The sequence below is a fragment of the Rhinoraja longicauda genome, chromosome 5 (genome assembly GCF_053455715.1).
Source record: "Rhinoraja longicauda isolate Sanriku21f chromosome 5, sRhiLon1.1, whole genome shotgun sequence".
Taxonomy (NCBI): Eukaryota; Metazoa; Chordata; class Chondrichthyes; order Rajiformes; family Arhynchobatidae; genus Rhinoraja; species Rhinoraja longicauda.
This window is the reverse complement of record NC_135957.1, coordinates 48,027,658-48,052,623: the sequence shown is the minus strand read 5'-3', so window position 1 is coordinate 48,052,623 and position 24,966 is coordinate 48,027,658. Positions and strand designations below refer to the sequence as shown.

Here is a 24,966-nt window from a genome sequence, read left to right as displayed (position 1 = left end):
AAGTCGAGGTACACCACATCCACTGACTCTCCCCTGTCAATTTTCCTAGTTACATCCTCAAAAAATTCCAGTAGATTTGTCAAGCATGATTTCCCCTTCGTAAATCCATGCTGACTCGGAATGATCCTGTTACTGCTATCCAAATGCTCAGCAATTTCGTCTTTTATAATTGACTCCAGCATCTTCCCCACCACTGATGTCAGACTAACTGGTTTATAATTACCCGTTTTCTCTCTCCCTCCTTTCTTAAAAAGTGGGATAACATTTGCTATCCTCCAATCCACAGGAACTGATCCTGAATCTATAGAACATTGAAAAATGATCTCCAATGCTTCCACTATTTCTAGAGCCACCTCCTTAAGTACCCTGGGATGCAGACCATCAGGCCCTGGGGATTTATCAGCCTTCAGTCCCATCAGTCTACCCAAAACCATTTCCTGCCTAATGTGGATTTCCTTCAGTTCCTCCATCACCCTAGGTTCTCCGGCCCCTAGAACATTTGGGAGATTGTGTGTATCTTCCTCAGTAAAGACAGATCCAAAGTAACGGTTTAACTCGTCTGCCATTTCTTTGTTCCCCATAATAAATTCCCCTGCTTCTGTCTTCAAGGGACCCACATTTGCCTTGACTATTTTTTTCCGCTTCACGTACCTAAAAAAACTTTTGCTATCCTCCTTTATATTATTGGCTAGTTTACCCTCGTACCTCATCTTTTCTCCCCGTATTGCCTTTTTAGTTAACTTTTGTTGCTCTTTAAAAGAGTCTCAATCCTCTGTCTTCCCACTCTTCTTTGCTATGTTATACTTCCTCTCCTTAATTTTTTTGCTGTCCTTGACTTCCCTTGTCAGCCACAGGTGTCTCTTACTCCCCTTAGAGTCTTTCCGCCTCTTTGGGATAAATTGATCCTGCAACCTCTGCATTATTCCCAGGAATACCTGGGAGTTCCTGCTCCTTTTAAACTGCATTGAGTGGAGTGAATCATTATATCTTTCATTTCAGTTCTCATAAGCATCCTGGTGTTGTTTTGGGGCCGTGGATGTAAGATTTGGACTTCCCCTGGAAATGTTTTCCATGTACCAACTATCTGATTAGCAAGAATGCCTGGTAGAAGCAAGCGCATCTCCTGAGTTGGGCCATCCATAAGCGTAAATAATGTAACATTCAATCAATGGCCAATTTTCAAGGCATTGAAGAAGGCGTAGGACCACATTTTTGAATATTTCTAGTTTTCGTTATCTTTTATACATTGCAGCAGGAGACACTCTTCAATACTTCTTCACTTGCTACAGAGTGCTTTGGGATTTGGAGTCAAAGCTTAATTCAACATGAAAGCAGGCCCTTCAATGTGCCTTTTTTTTGGCCATCTAGCACTCATCTATCCAACTTTTTAGTACTCGACAGTAGGCTTTTATACTATAGCTTTTCAAGTGCTCACCCAAATTTTTCTTACAAGTGGATTTACCTGTCTCAATCTCCCATTCAGGTAGTGCATTCCAGGTTTCAGCCATCCCCTAGGTTAAAAAAAATTCTTCCTCAAATCCTCTTTAAACCTTGTTCCCCTTAGCTTAAATTCTTGCGATAAACGTCTCTGCTAAGAAGTGAACTTCAATTTGCACGGTCTTGATTTATCATATGGAAATCAGCCCTCTGCCAGTTAATGACTTAATATATATTCTATTTTCTACTATTTAGCAAATGTTTTTAAAAATTGATTATGGTCACTATCTTCATGATGTTCTCCATTGACACGCCCTCCACCAGCCCAGCTGCATTTCTGAAGGTTAGCTTAATAACCAGCAATGGGTTAGTCTCTTTGGAAGTGGTGCAGAATAGCACAGAATAAAAGTTTAAAATTATGAGTAAAAGTTGGATAGTCTTGAGTTCTGCTCTCCTGACAACATGCATTTCCAGGGTGGTTTAATTAAATTCTTTAAGGTGAGAAAAAATGATGGGATAGATGAAAACCATTTTATCTGATGTTGTAGTCGAGAAGGGGGGATGTCTTAAAATAAGAGCTAGAGCCATCACAGATTATTTCAGGAAACAGTTCTTCACACAAACAGTCAAGGCAATTTGGAACTTGATGCCTTAAAGAGATGTTTTAGTTTGGCCTGTAGAAAATATCACAACCAATGTTATTAGATTTTTCTTAGCCACAGGTTATGGGATTTAGGTGGGTAGAGTTAAATTCCAGTTAAGTCAAAAACTTATTGTAAACTGGTGTAAAGGGTGAATTGCCCATTTCTGTTCCAATATTTATTTTGGTTGTCCTGACTTGAAGAATCAAGTCTCAAGTGACAGAGAGCCACAATGAAAACCTTCATGTGATGGGTGATCTCCCTACAGTGGAGAGAGAATTACCATCCATCCTCAAAATGGAAATGACTCCATCCTGGGAATTGTAGGAGACCTCCGGTGAAACATAGATGCTGCCTAGAAATTTGAGGCTAAATAGTTTAATTCATTTTTGCATGAATAGTTATATTTTGCATCGTTGGGTTAGCAAACTGGATGAGTTGAATTTAAGGATTGTCTGCCTCTGCAGCATTAAGCATGAATACAAACGTATGGGAACAGAGATATGGGAATTGGTGAAGCATTCAACCAGTCATCCATGTCTGACTCATCCAGAATCCCTCCCCTGTTGTTCAGCTGCATGGGATTCCCTTTGTCTGGTTCTATTCCCATATGTTTGTTTTAATTCACTATTTCTCCAGTAATTGGCTCATTTACCATTCCACACAGTTGTTTGCAGATCCCCCCTAACTGCTGCCTGAAGCATAAACTTGCCTCAGAGTTTTCCCCATCCTTGCCCTGAATCTCTGACGGCTCTCGCATGATAATCGCAGATGAGTTGGCTTTTCAGCGGCCAGAGTAAGGACAGGAAGCTGTTCCTGTCAACTAGCTATTTGTAATGTCTTTTGTAAGACCCTGTTGTGGCTAGCACAATGAATATATGCCCGACATCTTGTAAGAATATTTTATTACTGATCCTTCACCAGGAAACTTCTAGAAGGTCACCTGACCTAAGGCACAAGCCCATTGGCCCTAGAAGGTCATTTGACCTCAGTCACAAGGCACAAGCCCATTGGCCAGCTTCTGCTCTTGGCCTCAAGGGGGCACTGGCATTTACATTACATATACATCACATCTCCCCCTTTACTTTAATTACATCACATCTACCCCTTTATTTTACTTGCATCACACTATTCTTTAAACTATTTGATAAGGATCCAGACACGTGTCTTGTCGCTGTCCCCTGCCCTAGCTCACAGAAGTTTGTTTAATAGAATCTAGTGTTTTCTTCCACTGCACCATATAGAAGTTTACTCCAATATTAATTGCTGTCTTTGTGAAACATTTCGGAGTAATTGTGAATTTAGAAAAATGCACCACGCTGGCTGGAGAACTAATCTGTGTCTCCTAATTCTACTCCTTTGCTTCAACTTGCATTTGATGTGTTATTTGGGTTGGGTTTTTTTCAATGCCTGCAATAATTGCTCTACTTCTCAAGTACTGAATTTCCAGGCTGAAGGGCTAAATTTATTCCTAATTTTTCTACATGTAATGTCTGTGCAACTGGATATATATATATATATATATATATATAGCTCTTTACTGTGGTTATTGCTATTCAAGCTGCAGCCCAGCCAAAAAATCACCTGGTATGATCTTTACTTCCTCTGACTGTGTCTAATGACCAATAGCTTTGATACTGCTCACTATTGGTTGGACATGTTTAACATGGAGTCTTACAAACTCCCAGATCCTTTTTAGCTTCGCCTTTGGCTCTTTCAATAATATTCATGCATTGCACATGTTGCCAATAATTTTCTTCCAGTGTGTGGAACTCTCTATTTCTCAGCATTAGATTTCAACTTCTATTGTTTTCCCTCTGACATTTCTTGTCCATCTTGATCTACAGTTTTTGAGCTGACTTCTGATTATATTGCCCCATTTGCTTTGGTATGACCTACAAAGTTTTCCACTTAAACTAGGTGCAGACTTATAATCTGCAGTGGAAACAATGGTGGTCTTATTTTTCTCGGAATGAATGTCAGATGAGTGGATCTGGAGTTCCTTGTTTTGTCACCTTTTTTAGAATTGGGTTACAATATTAAATCTATTAACCATGTTCACATACATTCCTGTATCTAGTGGATCCTTCAAAATGATTTCTAGTGCTTTGCACATCTCTTGCCTCATCTTTTCCAGCTATCTATGGCTAATAAACATCTTACATATTTGTTGATCAAATGATGCCTGCCACTTTCATACTGAAGTAATTGGTTCACTTTAGTTTGGAGACATTTGGCATGTCTTAATTATAAAAGGCATGTTCATTTCTTTCCTCTCCTGAACATTTGTACTCTTGTTATTCTTAGATTCAATCTGTTTGTATCTATGTGTATTTTACTACTTTGACTTGCTATTTACCATTGTTATAGTGAATTCATTGTTTCTTTTTAATGCTGTGTTTTGCCTCAGCTGCAAAGTTGTTTGTTCTTTCGCCCCGACCCCCAAATATTCTCACTTTTTACAGAGCACTTTGAAATTGTGTATTTTTCCTGTTGAACTTTTGGTTTGCTGCAAAATTTGTATGTGCTAACATTTATCACGTTTTTAATTTATTTTGGCTGAGAATGTTTGGGAATATAATATATTATGCGTGCCATGCAATTTGCATTCCATTGAGGTGTTGAAAAATCTCGAATTTACTTGCCTAAGTATTTAATTTAACTCATTGTTGATTTCTGAATTGTTTCTATTTTGTTAGGGTTCTTCTCATTTTATTGAAATCGTTAATACTTGGATTAGCCTGATCCCTTGATCGATCTATCTTGATCTCACACTTTCATGCTCCCTTTTGCTCTCTCTGCTACTTTTCTACCAGTTCCTCATCACACTGAGTGATTGCCTCCTCTTCCTCCTGAGACCCCAGATTTGAACTCTCAATTTGATCAGGAATTAGAACAGTAATGATTTGGAATACGAAGGGAAGCTTTGGGATGAACAGAGCTGGAAGCAATAATGGTCTTTTCTGCTGTTTTGGAGCTTAGAGGATCCTGTTCATCCCTGCACCATATTTTGTTGAGTAATTTACATTTTATGTGGTGACCTATGGCAGTCTCTTCAGTAACTGCCATTAAATCATGTGTTCAACATATTTGATGAACAGTTGATCAGCATCAGTCATGTTTGGGACAGGTGAGTTTTGCAACAGGGGGCTCCAATTGGTAGTAATCTCTTTATTTCCATTTGAAAGGGGCTTAAGAATTTTTGGAGGTCCACACTTTTCTTGCCATTTCTGGGAGCAGGAACCTCATGCTGTCTGCCACAGGTTTTAGTGTCACGATTGACTCTGTAAAATCCCCATGTCAGCACAGAATTTTAATGTCAATCATTACTTATCATATCATATATATACAGCCGGAAACAGGCCTTTTCGGCCCTCCAAGTCCGTGCCGCCCAGTGATCCCCGTACATTAACACTATCCTACACCCACTAGGGACAATTTTTACATTTACCCAGCCAATTAACCTACATACCTGTACGTCTTTGGACGTACGTACTTCTAAATACATTTTTTAAAGTTCCTTTAAAATGAAAAAGATTTGTTTCTGAAATATTATGCATGTAGATGAATATTAATTTTTCTCCATATAGTCTGACTTCAGAGTGCCCTATTACCACAGTGTGTAGAAAGGGTTAAAAAAAAAATCCTCTCACTGGGCCTTCAATCCATCATCTGGAGAATAAAATATAATCAAAATACAAATTATTTTAAACTTTAGCAAGAATTGGTTTTCATTGCTGTTGAAAGATATAAATAGTGCTGAATGGTTTTATTGCTTTAAATTCTTTCTTCTCCCTTTGGTAATTGAAATATTTGCTGCGCCATGGTCTCTCTTTACAAATCTTTGTTTTAAGAGATGGGTGGGAACGTCATTAAAAATATATTCTTGATTTACAGAAGTCTGTGTAGCAGGTGAAAGTAAGTTCCATGCTCATCTGTGCTGCAGATGTTCAGGAATTTACATTAGTAATTTTTCTTCCTTCCTCTTATTCGCCCACACATAGACAAATCCAGCAGCAGTATAAACAAGCGCCAGAAACTCTACCAAGAATTCCTCAGTTCCATTGACCAAACAGGGGAGCTGCTGGGCTTGCTTGAGGAGGATGATACTGATGAAGTCAAACAGGAGCGGCTGGAGGTGGGTGGAGCACAAGGATTCAGTGTGCCAGATTTAGTCTGTTCACATTGATAAATTCTGATGTTTTGAAAATGCACCAACATCTGTTTTTCCGACATTTTATCTGAATAGAGTGATTACATTACGAATCGAGCTAGGCACATGTTTTCCCTGGCATCTTGCTTCCATGCTGCATATTTTTTTCAACAACCATGCAATAATATTTTACTGTGTTTTCCAGTGGGGTTGCACCTTAATAAAATGCTTTCTGAAGTTGAAGCCATGTTCACAGAAGAAATTGTTTCCCTGACATTTAAAGGTCAAACTGTGGATGACCCAGGATGCTGGGAAAATAAATATTCAATTATGTACCTTGCATATATATGTCTTTGAAAGTAGGAGTTTCCTGTCTTAGCCACTGATCTTCATTTTAAAATTTGTCTTCTTGAGACATCTTTAAATGGCTATGCCCTTAAATTGTTCATGTCTGAAGATGTGTTGTGGGAATATTAGGAGTCATTGCTGCAATGGTGGTAGTGTATTCCGTTAGCAGGAATAAATAGCTCCTCCGTAATGTACTTGGATTCTGATTACTATGGGTTTATAAATGATGCTGGCATATTGTCTGTTCCCAGACTATGTGCTGCATCAAATAGTTCAACTCTTTTTATTCACCTCTCAATTATCCATACACACAATCATAGTACATTTAGTACAGGTCAAAAGCTGGGTATTCTGCAATGAATAATTCACTTCTTGACACCCCAAAGGCTTTAGCACACAGCATACAGCACTTAGTATGAATGTTTTTGAATATTCACCAATGCCTGGATAAGTGCGGCTCCAACAATGCTCAAGTTGTTCAACACCATTCAAGACAAAGCAGTCTGCATCCACCACTCAAAGCATTCATTCTTTCCTTCATCACCTATACAGCACCTCCCAAATCACTGACTTCAACCGCCAAGAAAAATGGTCAGAAACATTCCCCCCTCCATATTCCCCTGCAAGTGACACACCACACTGACTTGGAAATGTGCTTCATCATTGCTGGGTCTAAAACCTGAATCTCTCTATCTAACAACATTGTGGCAGTATCTTCACTGGGGAATTACAGCAGCTCAGTAAGATAGCTTACCACCTCTTAGTTTAGTTTAATTCAGTTTAGAACGACTGCACAGAAACAGGCCCTTCAGCCCACCAAGTCCACACCGACCAGCGATCCCAACGCTTACACTATCCTACACACACTGGGGACAATTTAAAATTATACCAAGCCAATTAACCTACAAATCTGTACGTTTTTGGAGTGTGGGAGGAAACCCACATAGTTCACGGGGAGAACTTACTAACTCCATACAGACAGCACCTGTAGTCGGGATAGAACTTGAGTCCCTAGTGCTGTAAGGGAGCAACTCTACCGCTGGTCCATGCCACCCTCTTGTAGGAATTGACAATAAATGTTGGCCTTACTAATTATGCCAGATCTTGGAAAACAGATAAACAAAATAATGATAAGATCTGGAACAAAGGTATGGCAATATAGAGATTGTATTACAGTGGGAATGTGTTTTTTCATCACTGACAATGAAAAATTCTCATTGAGGAAATAAATGAATATAAAGAGTGAAACTAATATCTTTCACTGGAATTATATTTAACCAATTAAATTATATTTAAGGGTCCCCGGTCGGCTTGGATTCCATGCCACTGGATTCTGACCCAGATCTGTCAAGAAATGAATCTGATTTTTGTTTAGTTGGTAAACTGGCATAAGGAGCTGACAGTTGAATCTTGTATTCAGCATTGTTGCCAATAATGTGTCCTCCTGACCTTTTCGACACTCAAAGCAGAGTCTTCTGTAAATTTTGTAAAGGTGGCTGCCTGTGCACCAGTCTCCCCACGTTAAACAAAGTCACGCACAGGCGTCCTCCCTGAGGACAGTCATACTCGCTTCAAGTGACCGCCGATGATGATGATGATGATTTCTTGGGAGAAAGTTAAATATTTTGTATTGGATTTGTATTATTTTGTATAACATATCTGGAGTTTAACAAATGCTACGTCATTTTTGTTGAAGTAATTGTTATGTTTATTTAATTTGCATTTTATAACGATATTACAAATAAGTACATGTTAAAGAAAGGGACAAAAAAGACGATATTTCTTGAATGCTGATCCCTTCTGCGTATTTCTATAGTATGGATTCAATTCATTCAAATTTGAGGTTAAAATGTGACAGTTACAAGATTAGAAAAGACCTTTAAGTAGGCAATTTGGTTTCAATATCGTTGTGAATTAGATTATTTGTATAATTTAACCCTTTTGGGCTACAGCAGTAATTTAGTAGGTTTAATATAATGCTGCATTTATTATCCCAGAGAGCTGAACGCCAAACTCGAACGATGGATTCATCTCAATATGCAGAATACTGTGAGAGCCGACAGCTTAGCTTCGGTAAGTGCATTCCAATCTTGGTAAACAGGCTTGGAGATTATAGATTCCTAATACTGCACTACTCACACTTTTTATGTGATATATATAAATTGCTGCTTCTGTTCGTGCCTTCTTCACATCGGATATAATGCATATAATGTATGTTGGGTGTTAGATGTGATGTGATGGAGGACAGGCTTTCTATTAAGGCCTACTTCATTATGCATTCTACTTCCATCTCCTTGAAGATCCTCCTTCTGCTTGGTAAGGTTTTGGTGATTCCTCTGCTTTGGCCTCCATTTATTGATGATGCCCCTTCTGTGACATTAAATTATTTTTCTATACTCTGACAGGAACAAAAAACTGTTGGAGGAACTCATGAGTTGAGCAACATCTGCAGACAAAGATGGGGGGGGTGGGGGGTGAGAGGGAGAGGTGGGGGGGGGAGAGGGAGAGGTGGGGGGGGGGAGGAATTGGCAATATTTCACACATTCCAGCCTCTTATTTTCCTGTGCCTGTGTTTTTATTTAAGATTTTGCAGCATTATCTTACATATGAGTTATTTTTATGCTAAATGATATTAATAATTGGTTTGATTTAAATATGCAACAATGCAGGTAATGGATGATACTATTTCATTTTGTTTTAATGACAACATTTGCAATATTAGGCTGGAACTTGTGCTGTAAAACAATGGTTTAGATCTGAAATGTTTACTGTTATGCTAGGGGAAGACTGATAGCAGCTTCCAGAATAGTTACATATGAATTAGGCACTGAAAGTATCTGATGGTGCTATTTGGATCCTCCACAGGGAATAGTAATTTAGCTGCCATTGCTATAATCAGCAAAAAATCTGTATATTACAAGAACTACAACTTTTCTGAATATTCTTGCTTGAGAAAACTTAGAAAATGTTACACTTTGTAGCGTGAAGGCTAGGTTTTTTAAAGGTATATATATTAAGTTATAATTATTGCTCAACAGTATCTTGGTCCCAAAAGAAACTAATTGTATATGTTGTATCTAGTATCATTTTGCCAGGAAAATATATGAAAATTACAGACCTATTTGGAGTAACCTTTTTTAAAGTTTATGTAGGAAAGAAAACTGCAGATGCTGGTTTAAATCGAAGGGAGAGACAAAATGCTGGAGTAACTCAGCGGGTCAGGCAGCATCTCTGGAGAGAAGGAATGGGTCCCACCATTAGGCAGGAAATGGTGTTGGGTAGACTGATGGGACTGAAGGCTGATAAATCCCCAGGGCCTGATGGTCTGCATCCCAGAGTACTTAAGGAGGTAGCGCTAGAAATTGTGGACGCATTGGTGATCATTTTCCAATGTTCTATAGATTCAGGATCAGTTCCTGTGGATTGGAGGGTAGCTAATGTTGTCCCACTTTTTAAGAAAGGAGGGAGAGAGAAAACGGGAAATTATAGACCAGTTAGTCTTACATTAGTGGTGGGGAAGATGCTGGAGTCAATTATAAAAGACAAAATTGCAGAGCATTTGGATAGTAGTAACAGGATCGTTCCGAGTCAGCATGGATTTACGAAGGGGAAATCATGCTTGACTAATCTTCTGGAATTCTTTGAGGATGTAACTAGGAAAATTGACAGGGGAGAGCCGGTGGATGTGGTGTACCTTGACTTTCAGAAAGCCTTCGACAAGGTTTCACATAGGAGATTAGTGGGCAAAATTAGAGCACATGGTATTGGAGGTAGGGTACTGACATGGATAGAAAATTGGTTGACAGACAGAAAGCAAAGAGTGGGGATAAATGGGTCCCTTTCAGAATGGCAGGCAGTAACTAGTGGGGTACCGCAAGGCTCGGTGCTGGGACCACAGCTATTTACAATATACATTAATGACTTGGATGAAGGGATTAAAAGTACCATTAGCAAATTTGCAGATGAATCAAAGCTGGGTGGTAGTGTGAACTGTGAGGAAGATGCTATGAGGTTGCAGGGAGACTTGGACAGGTTGTGTGAGTGGGCGGATGCATGGCAGATGCAGTTTAATGTGGATAAGTGTGAGGTTATCCACTTTGGTGGTAAGAATAGGAAGGCAGAGTATGGTAGAACATGATTTCTAATTTTTAGAGTCAGACAGTGTGGAAACATGCTCCATCTACACTAGTCCCACGACTGTATTTGGCCCATATCCCTCTAAACCTGTCCTATTCATGTACATGCCCAAATGTTTTTTAAACATTGTTATAATACCGGCATCAATTACCTCTTCTGGCAGCTCATTTCATACATCTGCCACCCTGGTGTAAAAAAATGTTGCCCCCTAGGTTCCTATTAACACTTTCCCCCCTCACCTTAAACCTATGCCATCAGGTTCTCGATTCCCCTACTCTGTGTGCATTTACCCTATGCTTCTCATGATCTTATACACCTCTATAAGATTAACACTCGCCTGCCTGACCTCCAAGGAATAAAGTCCTAGCCTGCCCAACCTCTCCCTATAGCTCAGGCCATCGAGTTCTAGCAACATCCTTTTAAAAGTTCTCCACAGCGATTCCTGCTTACCAACATCTTTCCTATAAAAGGGTGACCAAAACTGAACATAATACTCCAAATGCGACCTCATTAATGTCTTGTACAACTGTAACATGACCTTCCAACTGCTATACTCAATATTCTGGTTGATGAATGCCAATGTGCCAAAACCCTTTAACCACCCCATCTGCCTATGATGTCACTTTCAAGGAACAATGTACCTGCACTCCTCGATCCCTCCACTCTACAACACTCTGCAGAGCCCTGTCAGTCACTGTGTCGGTCCTGCCCTGGTTAGGCTTCCCAAAATATAATACTTTGCACTTCTCTACATTAAATTCCATTAACCAATCCTCAGCCACCTGCCCAAATGATCAAGACCATGCTGCAATTTTTGACAACCATCTGCACTCTACAATACCACCCATATTACCCACTAAATGTCATCTGCAAACTTGCTAATCATGCCTTGTATATTCTCATCCAAATCATTGATATGGATGATAAACAACAATGGGCCCAGCACCAGCCCTGGGGTACACCACTAGGCACAGGCTTCCAATCTGAAAAACCAACCTTCTGCTTCCTTCCATGAAGCCAATTTTCTATCCAGTCAGTTATCTCTCCTTGAATCCCATGTGATCTAACCTTCCAGAGCAGCCTACCATCTGTATCTTCTGCCTGACAGGAGAGGGGAGAAGATGGAATCACCAGGATGAAAAAGGTCTATGATAATGTTGGCTGCTTTTCCAAGGAACATAAAGTGTAAATGGAGTTGATAGTGGAGTGTTGGTCTGTGTAATGGACTGGTCTACATCCACACTTCTCTGCAATTTCTTGTAGTCTTGAGCAGAGCTGTTCCCAAACATCTGTGATGTATCCAGATGGTATGCCTTTTGTGGTGCACCTGTAGGATTTGGTAATTGGAGACATGCTGAACTTTCTTAGTCTTCTAAGGAAGTAGAGACGTTGGGGTGCTTTCTTGGCCTTAGCTTCAATGTGGTTGGTCCAGGACAAGTTTGTGGTGATATTTACGCCGAGGAAATTTACTTTGGCACCATTGATGCTGATTGGCGCATGTACTCCACTCGCTTCCTGAATTCGAAATGTGTGTCTAAATTTGTCTTCTGTGCTCCCAGTGGGTGAGGCTTTCCAACTAACATTTAATTATGTAAAGTTTTCTGGAATGACAATTATATTTCAATGTAATTTAACAGAAAATAATCATGGTTCCAGTATATTAAATCTAGATTGAAAGAGTTAACTGTAGTCAGTAATACTGTGTAGGCTCTGGACATTTGGCAACTTGAGTGCAGTGGCTGATCACAAACAACTTCAGCACAAAAGGAATCTTTGCTCAACGAGCAGTGCATCTTGCTTTTAAAAACTTCCTGCCGTGATGTCCATTCATTTCAGGCCAATTTGGCCACAGCTCCACATTCCAAAGCTAAATACTGTATTCACGTAATTAATGCTTATCGACATTTATGACTTAGTTACTGGAAGTGTTTGTGAACTCGTACAATAACAAGTTGTAAATTAGAAAGCTTGCTCACTACCTCGAGATGTTGATAATAGATGACTAACAGCTCAGGTTATAGGTCACAAACGATGAAACAGGCAATTAAATCATGACACAGTGGCACATGATTCCAATATAAAGCCGAATATTGTCACCATTTAAACAGCGTTTTTTTCATATGATTCAATGAGTTTTGCAAAATTTCATTTTTGAATTATCTTGAGAGGATTTTTTTGACTATCTGAAATCATAGCAGATTAAACTGAACAACAACATGGGCGCTGATGCAAAATGGTTTGTTGCTCCTTTTTCTGTGTACCATTTCCCCAGCAAATGCTGAGAACTAATATATTGAACTGTTAAACTGAGTGCTTTTTTTAGGAAATGAAATGGTTGGTTGACTGTATTTTAAACTAAATCTCCACCAAATGTCTTTATCCCTTCCTGCCTTTGATGTGCAGCTGCTCTGCACAGTCTTGGTCTGGGATTCATTCTCAGCAGAAAATATATATGTCTGATGCTGATCAGGAAAAAAAAACGGAATACACCAGAGACAACTAGTTTAAAAATTGGTTCAAATGAGTTACATTAAACGTCATTGTATTCTCCATTAATCATCAGTTACTGAGATTTCCTTTATCTTTTACATCATGGATGATGAATTCAAATTAAGTGAAGCAAACAGATTTGCCAATGTTGGATTTAATTAGAGACTGTGACACAACAGACAAGTTGACATCATGTGAGATTACTCAGATTTGTAAATAAAACTGGGTTATTTTTAAAATGAACGACATCAAGAGTGGATGACTTGCAAAACATAATTTTAACTCTTTTGATGTGGCATTTCTTAATATATACTTTTGAAAAATCTAGTTGTGATCTAACGTGTGGACAGATCATTAGTCTGCACCAAATATATTCCAGTAAAGGCCTTTTCAAAGGTTCATTTCTGTCAATAATTCTGTCCCAGTTCCTTTTAAACCATCATTGCTGCTTGAAAACTTAAAACCTGGATCCTGTTATTTAAGTGGGGCTATGAAGGCAGGGGTGGATGGTGGGAGGATTTGTGGATGAGAAACTACAGTATGTATTTCCCAGACTTATGGCAAATTTTCTTTTTTTCTTTTTCAATTTCATCGCTAGCTTATGGGGCACAGCACATGATAAGTGGACATGAGGTAACAGGGAATGGTAGGAGTGAGATGTTTACAATTATGAAGTTGTCAGGTCTGGAGGAGAAACATTTATCCTCCAGGCCTACAATGAGTTTTGTAAATGTACTCCAGCCATTTTCATAATCTTCTATCTGCTGATATTCACAAATAGTAGGAATCTTACCAATAGTGCAATCATGGTATTTATGTTACTGGACCAGTTAATTAATTAAATAATGCTGCATGCAAACAGGTCCTTTGCCCACCGAATCCACAATGACCATCGATCACTTGTTCACACTAGTTCTATGTTATCCCACGTTTATATCCGCTCCCTTCATATTAAGGGGAATTTACAGTGGCTTATTAACCTACAAACCACACGTTATGTGAGAGGAAACTGGAGCACCCGGAGAAAACCCGCGCGGTCAACATTTGGAACCTCTGTGGGCCGAAGGGCCTGTTTCCACGCTGTATCTCTAAACTAAACTGAGACATTCTTTCCTGAAGTAATTTAGGGTGATTTATAGGTATGACTTGCTCAGTGTTAATCCCACTAAGTTGTTGACTGGAAATGATTGCTCCCACAGTAGCCAACCCTACTAGTGCTGTCTCCGAAATATCTTACAAAACGCAACTTTGAGTACCGTGAAACCTGGCTACCCCGGTTTATGCCCACCTTTCCTGTGATTCTATGTGAATGTCTCCTTTTGTTAGGGATGTCAACTTTCTAACTCCCAAATACGGGACAAGGTGACGTCACCACCTGCGCCCCACGTGACCTCACCCAGCCCCACGTGACCTCACCCAGCCCCACGTGACCTCACCCAGCCCCACGTGACCTCACCCAGCCCCACGTGACCTCACCCAGCCCCGCACCAACAAAGGCGGCTGCCCGGGCTGGGAGGTGGGTTGCAACCTCCGTTAGGCAAACACACTCGGCCCTGCTCCCCGAACACACGCGGCCCCGCTTCCCGAACACACTCGGCCCCGCTCCCCGAACACACTCGGCCCCGCTCCCCGAACACACTCGGCCCCGCTCCCCGAACACACCCGGCCCCGCTCCCCGAACACACTCGGCCTCACTCCCCGAACACACCCGGCCCCACTCCCCGAACACACTCGGCCCCACTCCCCGAACACACTCGGCCCAGCTCCCCGAACACACTCGGCCCCGCTCCCTAGAAAAGCAATAGTATTCCTGCCTGACCTGCCTTTGCTGGAAACATTGCCGGGGGGATGGGGTTCAGCACCTCGGTAATCCTTGTGATCCTTTGGAAGACAGATTATTGAAGTGCTATGACAACCAGCAACCAACCCCCTTTTAAACAGACATCCACATTTATGATGGTAGCAGTCTAAGCTTCCAGTGTGACATATGTGATATTGGTTAGCTACTTTAGTGAAACCTAGCAAGTTCCTTTCTGCTATCTGACTAGGTTGCACTTCTGAAATAAGGCTGTTGGACAAGACTGGGTGAGGAAAATGATGTAAACAAATTGGACGCTTACACCTTCTACAGCTTTTGATTTAGAAGGGATTGTATATCATCTCTCAATAATTTTGGGCAGCACAGTAGTGCAGCTGTAGTTGCTGCCTTGCAGCGCCAGAGACCCGGGTTCGCTCCCGACTACGGGTTCTGTGTCTGTACGGAGTTTGTACGTTCTCCCCGTGACCGCGTGGGTTTTCTCAGAGATCTTCAGTTCCCTCCCATTCTCCAAAGATGTACAGGTTTGTAGGTTAGTTGGCGTGGTGCATGATTAAATTGTCCCTAGTGTCTGTGGGATAATGTTAATGTGTGGGGATCGCTGGTCGGCGCAGACTCGGTGGGCCAAAGGGTCTTTCCCCGCTGTATCTCTAAACTAAACTAAATTAATGATGAAATTATGCAATGATCTGCCAAGGCACAGTTGGAACACTGTCTGTAGCATTGGGTATATGTGGTACAAAACCATTGAGACACTATAGGTGTGTACAATGCAGTTTACACATGGGTGATCTCAGGAATGGGCATTCTTCCCCTTCCCCTTTTAACCAGGTAGCCCCAGCTACTCCCCACCTATACATAGTCCTCATGCCCCCCTCCTCTCTGAACACTCACCATCTCTCCACCAGACATCGCCTCGACCTCCATCTATCTACTCATCTGCCCTCCTACGACCCCAACCCCCACCCGTCGTGTCTTTACCTTCCACCCTGACCTCCCCCTTTTGGACACGGAACGGTCTGTCCTCACCAGAGACCTTACCTTCATTCCCCTCCACCCCCACCTCAACAAGTTCTGGGTCCGCCACGATGTAGAGCTTTTCTTCCGTCGCCTCCGCCTCCATGCCTTTTTCTATGGGAAGGAGTCCTCACCACCCAGTGATAACTCCTTCCCCCATCTCCACCGGACCCCCTCCTCTTGGTCTCCCTCGGATGGCCCTCTACTCTGTTTAGACCTTTTTATTTCCAACGGCTGGCGGGACATCAACTGTCTCAACTTTTCCACTCCCCTTACTTACACTAACCTCTCCCCTAAATGTACAACCGTCTGCTCACTTCTGCAGCAACCTCGACTTGATAATCAAACCCGCCGACAAGGAAGGTACCTTGGTGGTCTGGCGCACTGACCTCTACCGGGCTGAGACCAGGCGACAACTCTCAGACACCTCCTCCTACTTATCCTTGGACCATGATCCCACAGCCGAGCACCAGACCTTAATATCACACACCATTTCTTATTTCATTACTTCCAGCTCTCTGCCCTCCAAAGCCTCCAACCTTATCGTTCCCCAGCCCTGCACGGCCCGATTTTATCTTCTCCCCAAAATCCTCAAACAGAACTGCCTTGGCAGACCCATTGTTTCTGCTTGTTCATGTCTCACTGAATTAATTTCCACATACCTCGACTCCATCCTATTCCCCCTGGACCAATCCCTCCCTTCCCATGTCCAAGACACCTCACACGCCCTTCGTCTCTTCAATGACTTCCGTTTTCCAAGCCCCCATACCTCATCTTTACAATTTCCCCACTCCCCTGACATCAGCCTGAAGAAGGGTCTTGATCCGAAACATCACCCATTCCTTCTCTCCAGAGATGCTCCCAGTCCCGCTGAGTTACTCCAGCATTTTGCGTTTACCATCAGGAATGGGCATCTACTGTTACGAGATGTATGAGGTATGAGGACATATCGACTGGTGTTATCAGACTCTGGTGATTTAATTAAATTAATTACAATTACTAACAATTTTAATGGATGTATTTTATTTATTTATCCAGTTGTGCATTTACGGCATCCAAATTTGCCCTTGAGGACTTTGTAATGAGCTGCCACCTTGAACCGCTGCATTAATAGAGGTATTCCCTCAATTCTTTAGACTTTAGAGATACAGTGTGGAAACAGGCCCTTCTGTCTATTGAGTCCACACTGACCGATGATCACCCTGTACAATAACCTACACACACTTGGGACATTTGTTACAACTTACCAAAGCCAATTAACCTACAAAACTATACGTCTTTGGAATGTGGGAGGAAACTGGAGCACCCAAAGAAAACCCACAGGATCATAGGGAGAACATACAAACTCCGTACAGACAGCACCTGTAGTCAGGATGGAACCAAGGTCGCTGGAGCTGTAAAGCAGCAATTCTACTGTTGTGCTACTGATCTAGAATTCAAAACCAGTATTATTGAAGGAACAATGATGCGTTTCCAAATCAGGATATGTTTATTATGATGGCATTCTTATGTTCCTGCAGCTCAAAAAGTAAGGAAATTTGTGTTTGGTAGATTATTTCTTTGTTGTAACAATGCTTCTTGGCAATAAATCTTATACCGTTGGAAAGCCTGTTTATTTCCCTTTTAAATGGTGCCACATTTGTAAGGAACATGCATTTGTGGGATGAGCAGCAGAGCTGAGTATATGGGTTGCGCCCATGAAAAATTTGCCAAATCTTCTCTGCCAATGCCAAACAGCTTATTCTGCTGTTGCTATTGACTCTTGTTTTGAGCTTCTGGTACCCCCAGGTGCTGACAAGAATGGGATGCCATCCCACAACAGTATGTGACCAGGCTGGTGACCAGCATGAGGAGGAGGTGCCAGGCTGTTATGGCTGTGTATGGTTCTTCCACACGCTACTGTGGCTCCTGTTTATTAAATGAATAAATTGTTAAATTGCCAATATGTCTTGTTTCTTCAGACTTCAATCATCCAATCCACCAAACAACACCGAACAAGAGTCAATGGCAGAATAAGCTGTTTGGCATTGGCAGAGAAGATTTGGCAAATTTTTCATGGGCGCAACCCATATACTCAGCTCTGCTGCTCATCCCACAAATGCATGTTCCTTACAAATGTGGCACCATTTAAAAGGGAAATAAACAGGCTTTCCAAAGGTATAAGATTTATTGCCAAGAAGCATTGTTACAACAAAGAAATAATCTACCAAACACAAATTTCCTTACTTTCTGTGCTATGTTTATATGGTGTCAAAAGTCACAGTCTTTGGCAGTGCTGTCGGACTAGCATAGTTGAGTAACTGTAATGCATTAGATAGCTTGTTGAGTATTGTCAAAGCTGCAACTGGAGCATATTCCACAGCCTTAGAAACATAGAAAATAGGTGCAGGAGGAGGCCATTTGGCCCTTCGAGCCAGCACCGCCATTCATTGTGATCATGGCTGATCATCCACAATCAGTAACCCGTGCCTGCTCCCCATATCCCTTGATTCCGCTAGCCCCTAGAGCTCTATCTAACTCTCTTTTAAATTAATCCAGTAAATTGGCCTCCACTGCCTTCTGTGGCAGAGAATTCCACAAGTTCACAACTCTCTGGGTGAAAAAGTTTTTTCTCACCTCAGTTTTAAATGGCCTCCCCTTTATTGAGACCGTGGCCCCTGGTTCTGGACTCCCCCAACATTGGGAACATTTTTCCTGCGTCTAGCTTGTCCTGTCCTTTTATAATTTTACACGTTTCTATAAGAACCATATAAAATTATAAAAGGGCTGGACAAGCTAGATGCAGATATGCCTTGTGGAAATGTAATGAAGATTCAGGAAGTGAATCATTCACCACAGGATACTCCATGGCTGACTTGCTCTTAAAGCCACTGCATTTATGTGGCTGGTCCAATTGAGTTTCTGGTCGATGGTGATCTTCAGGATGCTGACCAGTAATGATGAGCATCCTGAATTGCTGGTTAGATTATTTTTGGCAGAGTTGGCCATGTTCTAGCAGTTATGAGACGTGGATGTTACTTGTCACTGATCAGCTCATTGCATAATTCTTCCTGCATTGAGGTGGTGCCTATTTCATGTTTTAGGGAAGTTACAAAGGGAAATGAAGAAGAAAACTGAGTGGTGGACTATTTCCACGAGCTGAAAGTCTGTGATTCAAAGTGATCTATTTAAAGTTGTCATTGTGGGCACAGAGAGGTTCATCAGAGATATTTCATGCAATGATGCTTTGTTGCTCATTGGAATACTTTTTCACAATCAGTGTTCATGGTACAAAATATTATATTTGCAGGGAAACTTGGAATAACTGGGATTATATTTACTTTCAGCTAAGAGCTAGTTTGAAAATGGTGAGATGAATGGCTCCCTTTAGGCTTAAAGGATTTTATGAATCTAACATGACAAATACGTCATTGAGATCTATTTTGTAATTAATATATTATGTTAATAAACTCCCTTTATTTAACAGGAGCAAACAATACAACAATGATCTTTGTTAAGCACTTACGTTTTGACTTGAATAGGTTACTCCAAGAACAGTTAGTTGGCTATATCAGATAGATTAAACCAATCATAAGCTAGAACAGTAGTGGTGACCCTGTTAATAACATATCATCCATGTTAACTATTTTGAGCACTTAAGTTTAGAGATACAGGGCAGAAACAGGCCCTTCGGCCCACCGACTCCGCACCAACCAGCGATCCCCACACACTAACACTATCCGACACTGGGGTCAATTTTTACATTTATACCAAACCAACTAACTTACAACCCCAAAACGTCTTTGGAGTGTGGGAGGAAACCAAAGTTCACAGAGAAAACCCAAGTGGTCACGGGGAGAATGTACAAACTCCGTACAGACAGCACCTGTAGTCAGGAACGAACCCGGATCTATGCTGTTGTAAGGTAGCAACTCGACCGCTGCAACACCATGCCGCCCAAAAAACATGTCCAAACTCTGCTTGCGAAACTGTTTCTGTCTTTGCATGTTATTAAACAGAGAATCTGTGGACTGCTGTTATTAACCATTAGAGGCAGAGATTCACTGAGATTATGTTTAAAAATAAATTATTTTATAGTTTTACTGTCCATCACCTATACAGTGCAACTTATGGTAGTGTGTTTAAATATTTTAAATGAAGGGTGTGGTAGCATATTCTTCTAGCCAGTAACTTTGATCAAATATGATAATAGATAATACAGATTTTTCTTGTAATACGTTGTGCAGAGTATTGTAAAGGTAATCATAAAATATTTATTTAAAGTTGCTTGTTAATGTTCATTTTCCATACATTCTGCCCCATTTAAAACCCTTCACCAAGGAAAACAATTTTATGATTCTAGTAATGGTCAAATTAAATTTGATGTGGAATGCAATTTTGAAAAATCACAGGTTTGCAATTAACTCCAGTAGAAGTGAGAAGAAAGGCAAAACTGCACTCTATCAATTAGACAACAGACAATAGGTGCAGGAGTAGGCCATTCGGCCCTTCGAGCCAGCACCGCCATTCACCATGATCATGGACAATCAGTACCCCGTTCCTGCCTTCTCCCCATACCTCCTGACTCCACTATCCTTAAGAGCTCTATCTAGCTCTCTCTTGAAAGCATCCAGAGAATTGGCCTCCACTGCTTTCTGAGGCAGAGAATTCCATAGCTTCACAACTCTCTGAGTGAAAAAGTTCTTCCTCATCCCCGTTCTAAATGGCCTACCCCTTATTCTTAAACTGTCGCCCCTGGTTCGGGACTCCTCCAACATCGGGAACATGTTTCCTGCCTCTAGCATGTCCAATCCCTTAACAATCTTATATGTTTCAATAAGATCCCCTCTCATCCTTCTAAATTCCAGTGTATGCAAGCCCAGTCTTTCAACGTACGACAGTCCCGCCATTCCGGGAATTAACCTCGTGAACCTACGCTGCACTCCTTCAATACCAAGAATGTCCTTCCTCAAGTTTGAAGACCAAAACTGCACACAGTACTCCAGGTGCGGTCTCACTAGGGCCCTGTACAACTGCAGAAGGACCTCTTTGCTCCTACACTCAACTCCTATTGTTATGAAGGCCAACATTCCATTGGCTTTCTTCACTGCCTGCTGTACCTGCACGCTTCCTTTCAGTGACTGATGCACTAGGACACCCAGATCTCGTTGTACTTCCCCTTTTCCTAACTTGACACCATTCAGATAATAATCTGCCTTCCTGTTCTTACCACCAAAGTGGATAACCTCACACTTATCCACATTAAACTGCATCTGCCATGCATCCGCCCACTCACACAACCTGTCCACGTCACCCTGCAACCTCATAGCATCTTCCTCACAGTTCACACTGCCACCCAGCTTTGTGTCATCTGCAAATTTGCTAATGTTACTTTTAATCCCTTCATCCAAGTCATTAATGTATATTGTAAATAGCTGCGGTCCCAGCACCGAGCCTTGCAGTACCTCACTAGTCACTGCCCGCCATTCTGAAAGGGACCCATTTCTCCCCACTCTTTGCTTTCTGTCTGCCAACCAATTTTCTATCCACGTCAGTACCCTACCCCCTACCCCATTGCAGCATCTTGACATCCTATTTGGCTTGGACATGTGGGCCGGAGCGCCTGCTATACTGTTTTATGTATTAGTCCATTAGTTTTCAATGAAAGCAACAGTGGAGTAGGCAATTGTACAGTGGAGTAGGCAATTGCTGTGCACACATTGACCCTAAGTATTCAACACAGCTGATGTATGGAAAATTGAAATAAGAGTGTTCCACCATAACAGTACAAACCAGGAGCAGAGAAAGCAACAGGTGCTTGTTTTCTGAAATTAAACTGCCACTCGATTTCAGCCAAAGGGCACTTATAATGAATCAAAATAATGGTAACTTTGAAAACTATTTCTTCATTGCTCTGCAGTCTAGCATAGAAACAGGCCCTTCAGCCCAACTTGTTCCTGCCGACTGAGATGCCCCATCTGAGTTAGACCCATTTGCCCATGTTTGGTCCATATCTCTCTCAACATTTCCTATCCATGTACCTGTCCAAATGTTGTTTGTCTTTTAAATGTTGTTATTGTATCTCCCTCAACTACATCCTCTGGAAGTGTAGGAAGGAACTACATATGCTGGTTTAAATCGAAGATGGTCACAAAATCCTGGAGTAATTGAAGAAAGGTCTCGACCCGGAACATCACCTATTCCTTTTCTCCAGAGATGTTGTCTGAACTGCTGAGTTACCCCAGTTTTTTGTGGCGCTCGTGTCATATACCCAACACATTCTGTGTTAAAAATTTGCCCCGCGGGTTCCTATCAAATATTTCCTCTCATCTTAAACTTATGCCGTCTCGTTATTAATTCCCCTACCCTGGCAAAATGCTCTGCATTAATTCTATTTGCCTCATGATTTTATACACCTCTATCAAATCACCCCTCAGCCTCCTGTGCTTCAATGAATAAAGGCCTAACCTGCCCAACCTCTCCCTATATTCCAGGCCCTCGAATCGACTTTTGGGAAACTATACCAAATGCCACTTTTGGTGAACTATGTACTCTTAGTTCCTCATAAATCCTGCATTCTTTCCATCTTAATGGCATCTTTCCCACAGCTAAGTTATCAAAACTGCACACGATACTTCAAGTGTAACCTAATCAAGTCTTGTATAACTGTAGCTTTATGACCCAATTTCTAGGCTCAATTCCCTGACTGATGGCTAGCAAGTCAAAAGCCTTCTTCAATGTTTGGGGAAGTTTTGGGGAACTATGTACATACTCCTAGATCCCTCTTCTCTGCAACACAGCCCAGGGCCCGACCATTCAGCGTGGGAAGGAACTGAAGATACAGAGTGCTGGAGCAACTCAGCAGGTCAGGCAGCATCTCTGGAGAAAAGGACCAGGTGGGGTATTGGGTTGGAACCTTCTTCTTCATGCTGAAAGTGGAAGGGGTGAACTACTACCTCCAGATCCCCCCCCCCCCCACCTTCTACTTTCAGTCTAAAAAAGGGTTATGACTTGAAACGTCACCTGTTCAGTTACTCCAGAGATGCTGCCTGACCCGCTGAGTAGCACCTGCACCTTGTGCCTACCATTCAGTGATTTGACTTCTCAAAATTCAACACTTCACATTTTCTGAATTAAATTCCATTTGTCATTCGTTGGTCAACTTGCCCACCTGAACAAGATCCTGCTGTAATTTGTGAGAACCATCTATGACATCACCTATTTCTGCAAAATTACGAATCATATCAAATACATTTTCATCCAAATAGTCATTTCATGGTAGGCTGACATCGCTGATGCTGTGGCACCATAAACAACCATGCTGGGAGCATGCTTTATGTGTATGCAGCTGGAAAATAAGGAGTGATGCTTTTCTTTCCACATCAATTAATATTCAACTTATTTTTCTCGCAATCAACAGCCAAGAAGTCAAGCAAGTTTAAAGACTGGTTAGACTGCAGCAGCATGGAGGTCAAGCCTAACCCAATTGCTTTGGAGATCATGGCATACTTAGCTTATGAAACAGTGGCACAGGTAATGTGCAGTTTAATAATTTTATAATAGTAGCTGAAATAAATTTAAGTGTAGTTTTTGTAGTATTGTCTCTGTATTTTATCATCGCTGTATTGGGTCTGGTACGTGCAGTGGCTGTGGTAATGATTTAGCTACTCTGAGGTCATGCGTTTTAATGGCCAGGTGTGAAAATAATTTTGTTGCTCCGTTATCATTGAAATCTGTATGTTGCTAATTAGATGGTGTGTGGGGGGGGGGGGGGGGGTATAAGAAGGAGAATGTCACAGCAGCAAACTGTCCAATTTATACTTGAATGCTTGTAGTGGTAGTAAAAGTCAAACTTTTTAATGTATTTTTTGCATTAGAGGGTATAGGTTTAGTGTCAGTGCATTTCCATGATTATAGACTATTATGCTGTTAATAGCAAAATATCTGAAGCACATTAAAAAATGATTGCTAAACACTTGAGATTGGCAAGATTGTTTGGTTACATGAATGTTTTATGATTCATGTGATGCTAAGTTAACATTTCTATTAAAATCCCATATTTTGCTCTTTTTGATATATTATTTTTAAGCTGGTGGACCTAGCCTTTTTAGTGAAGCAAGATATGGCTGCTAAAACTGGAGACCCATTTAATAACATCAGGTCTGGGACATTTGCGCATCACAACACTGTATTGCCTGAGGTAGGTACTTCTAACTAACACAGTCTCTCTCTTAAGTGGAAGGGAATTTACCATCTAGATATTCTTCCATGGAGAAACTAAACTGTCATTTATCTTTTTTTAGCTGTGTTAAGGTGCAATTGTGTGTGCTCCAATTTGGACTGTGGCCCAAAACTGCATATTCCTGCTTGTTACAGAGTCGGATACCACAAGGGACGTTACAATTCACATGATTTTCTCATTTTCATTTTGCTACTATCTACCAGAAATAGTGCAAAATGCAACATTAGCCTTGTGACGCCTTTGAATTGGCTTGAAGAGCAAAGCAATCAGCCCACAGAATTCTGTTTAAACTGTCAATCAGCTTATTACTGAGATACAATCTTTAGACAAGCCTGAATCAGTTGGCAGGCAAGTCTATTATAAATCCAGTCCAAGTAATTATCACCCAATCATTCTCAATCAAGAAAAAGTATTGATTTAGCTGCACTGAAGAAATAACAGACCCAGAGCTGGTCTGGGAGAGGCAGAGGAAAACTGCAGGACTGCTTGGAGTCAGGAGACTGGGCAATGTTCAAGGACTCGTCAACAGACCTGAATGAATACGCCACAGTCATTACAGACTTCATAAGGATATGTGTGGAGGACTGTCTTCCGACAAAAAAACATCCCATTGTTTCCTAACCAGAAGCCTTGGATGAACCAGGAGACCCGTATTCTGAAGACCAGATACCGAGCATTCAGGTCTGGCGAGGCAGAGGTCTATAAG

General features: G+C 41.3%; 1 protein-coding gene across 1 annotated transcript in view; it reads left to right on the top strand.

Moving 5' to 3' along the window:
* supt3h (SPT3 homolog, SAGA and STAGA complex component) overlaps nucleotides 1-24,966 on the top strand; it is a 320,444-nt gene that overhangs the window by 244,988 nt on the left and 50,490 nt on the right. Inside the window, exons 6-9 of the mRNA XM_078399478.1 lie at nucleotides 6,083-6,216; nucleotides 8,577-8,652; nucleotides 23,439-23,551; nucleotides 24,108-24,218. Coding sequence (XP_078255604.1) covers nucleotides 6,083-6,216; nucleotides 8,577-8,652; nucleotides 23,439-23,551; nucleotides 24,108-24,218 — 434 coding nt within the window. The remainder of the gene's footprint in view (nucleotides 1-6,082; nucleotides 6,217-8,576; nucleotides 8,653-23,438; nucleotides 23,552-24,107; nucleotides 24,219-24,966) is intronic.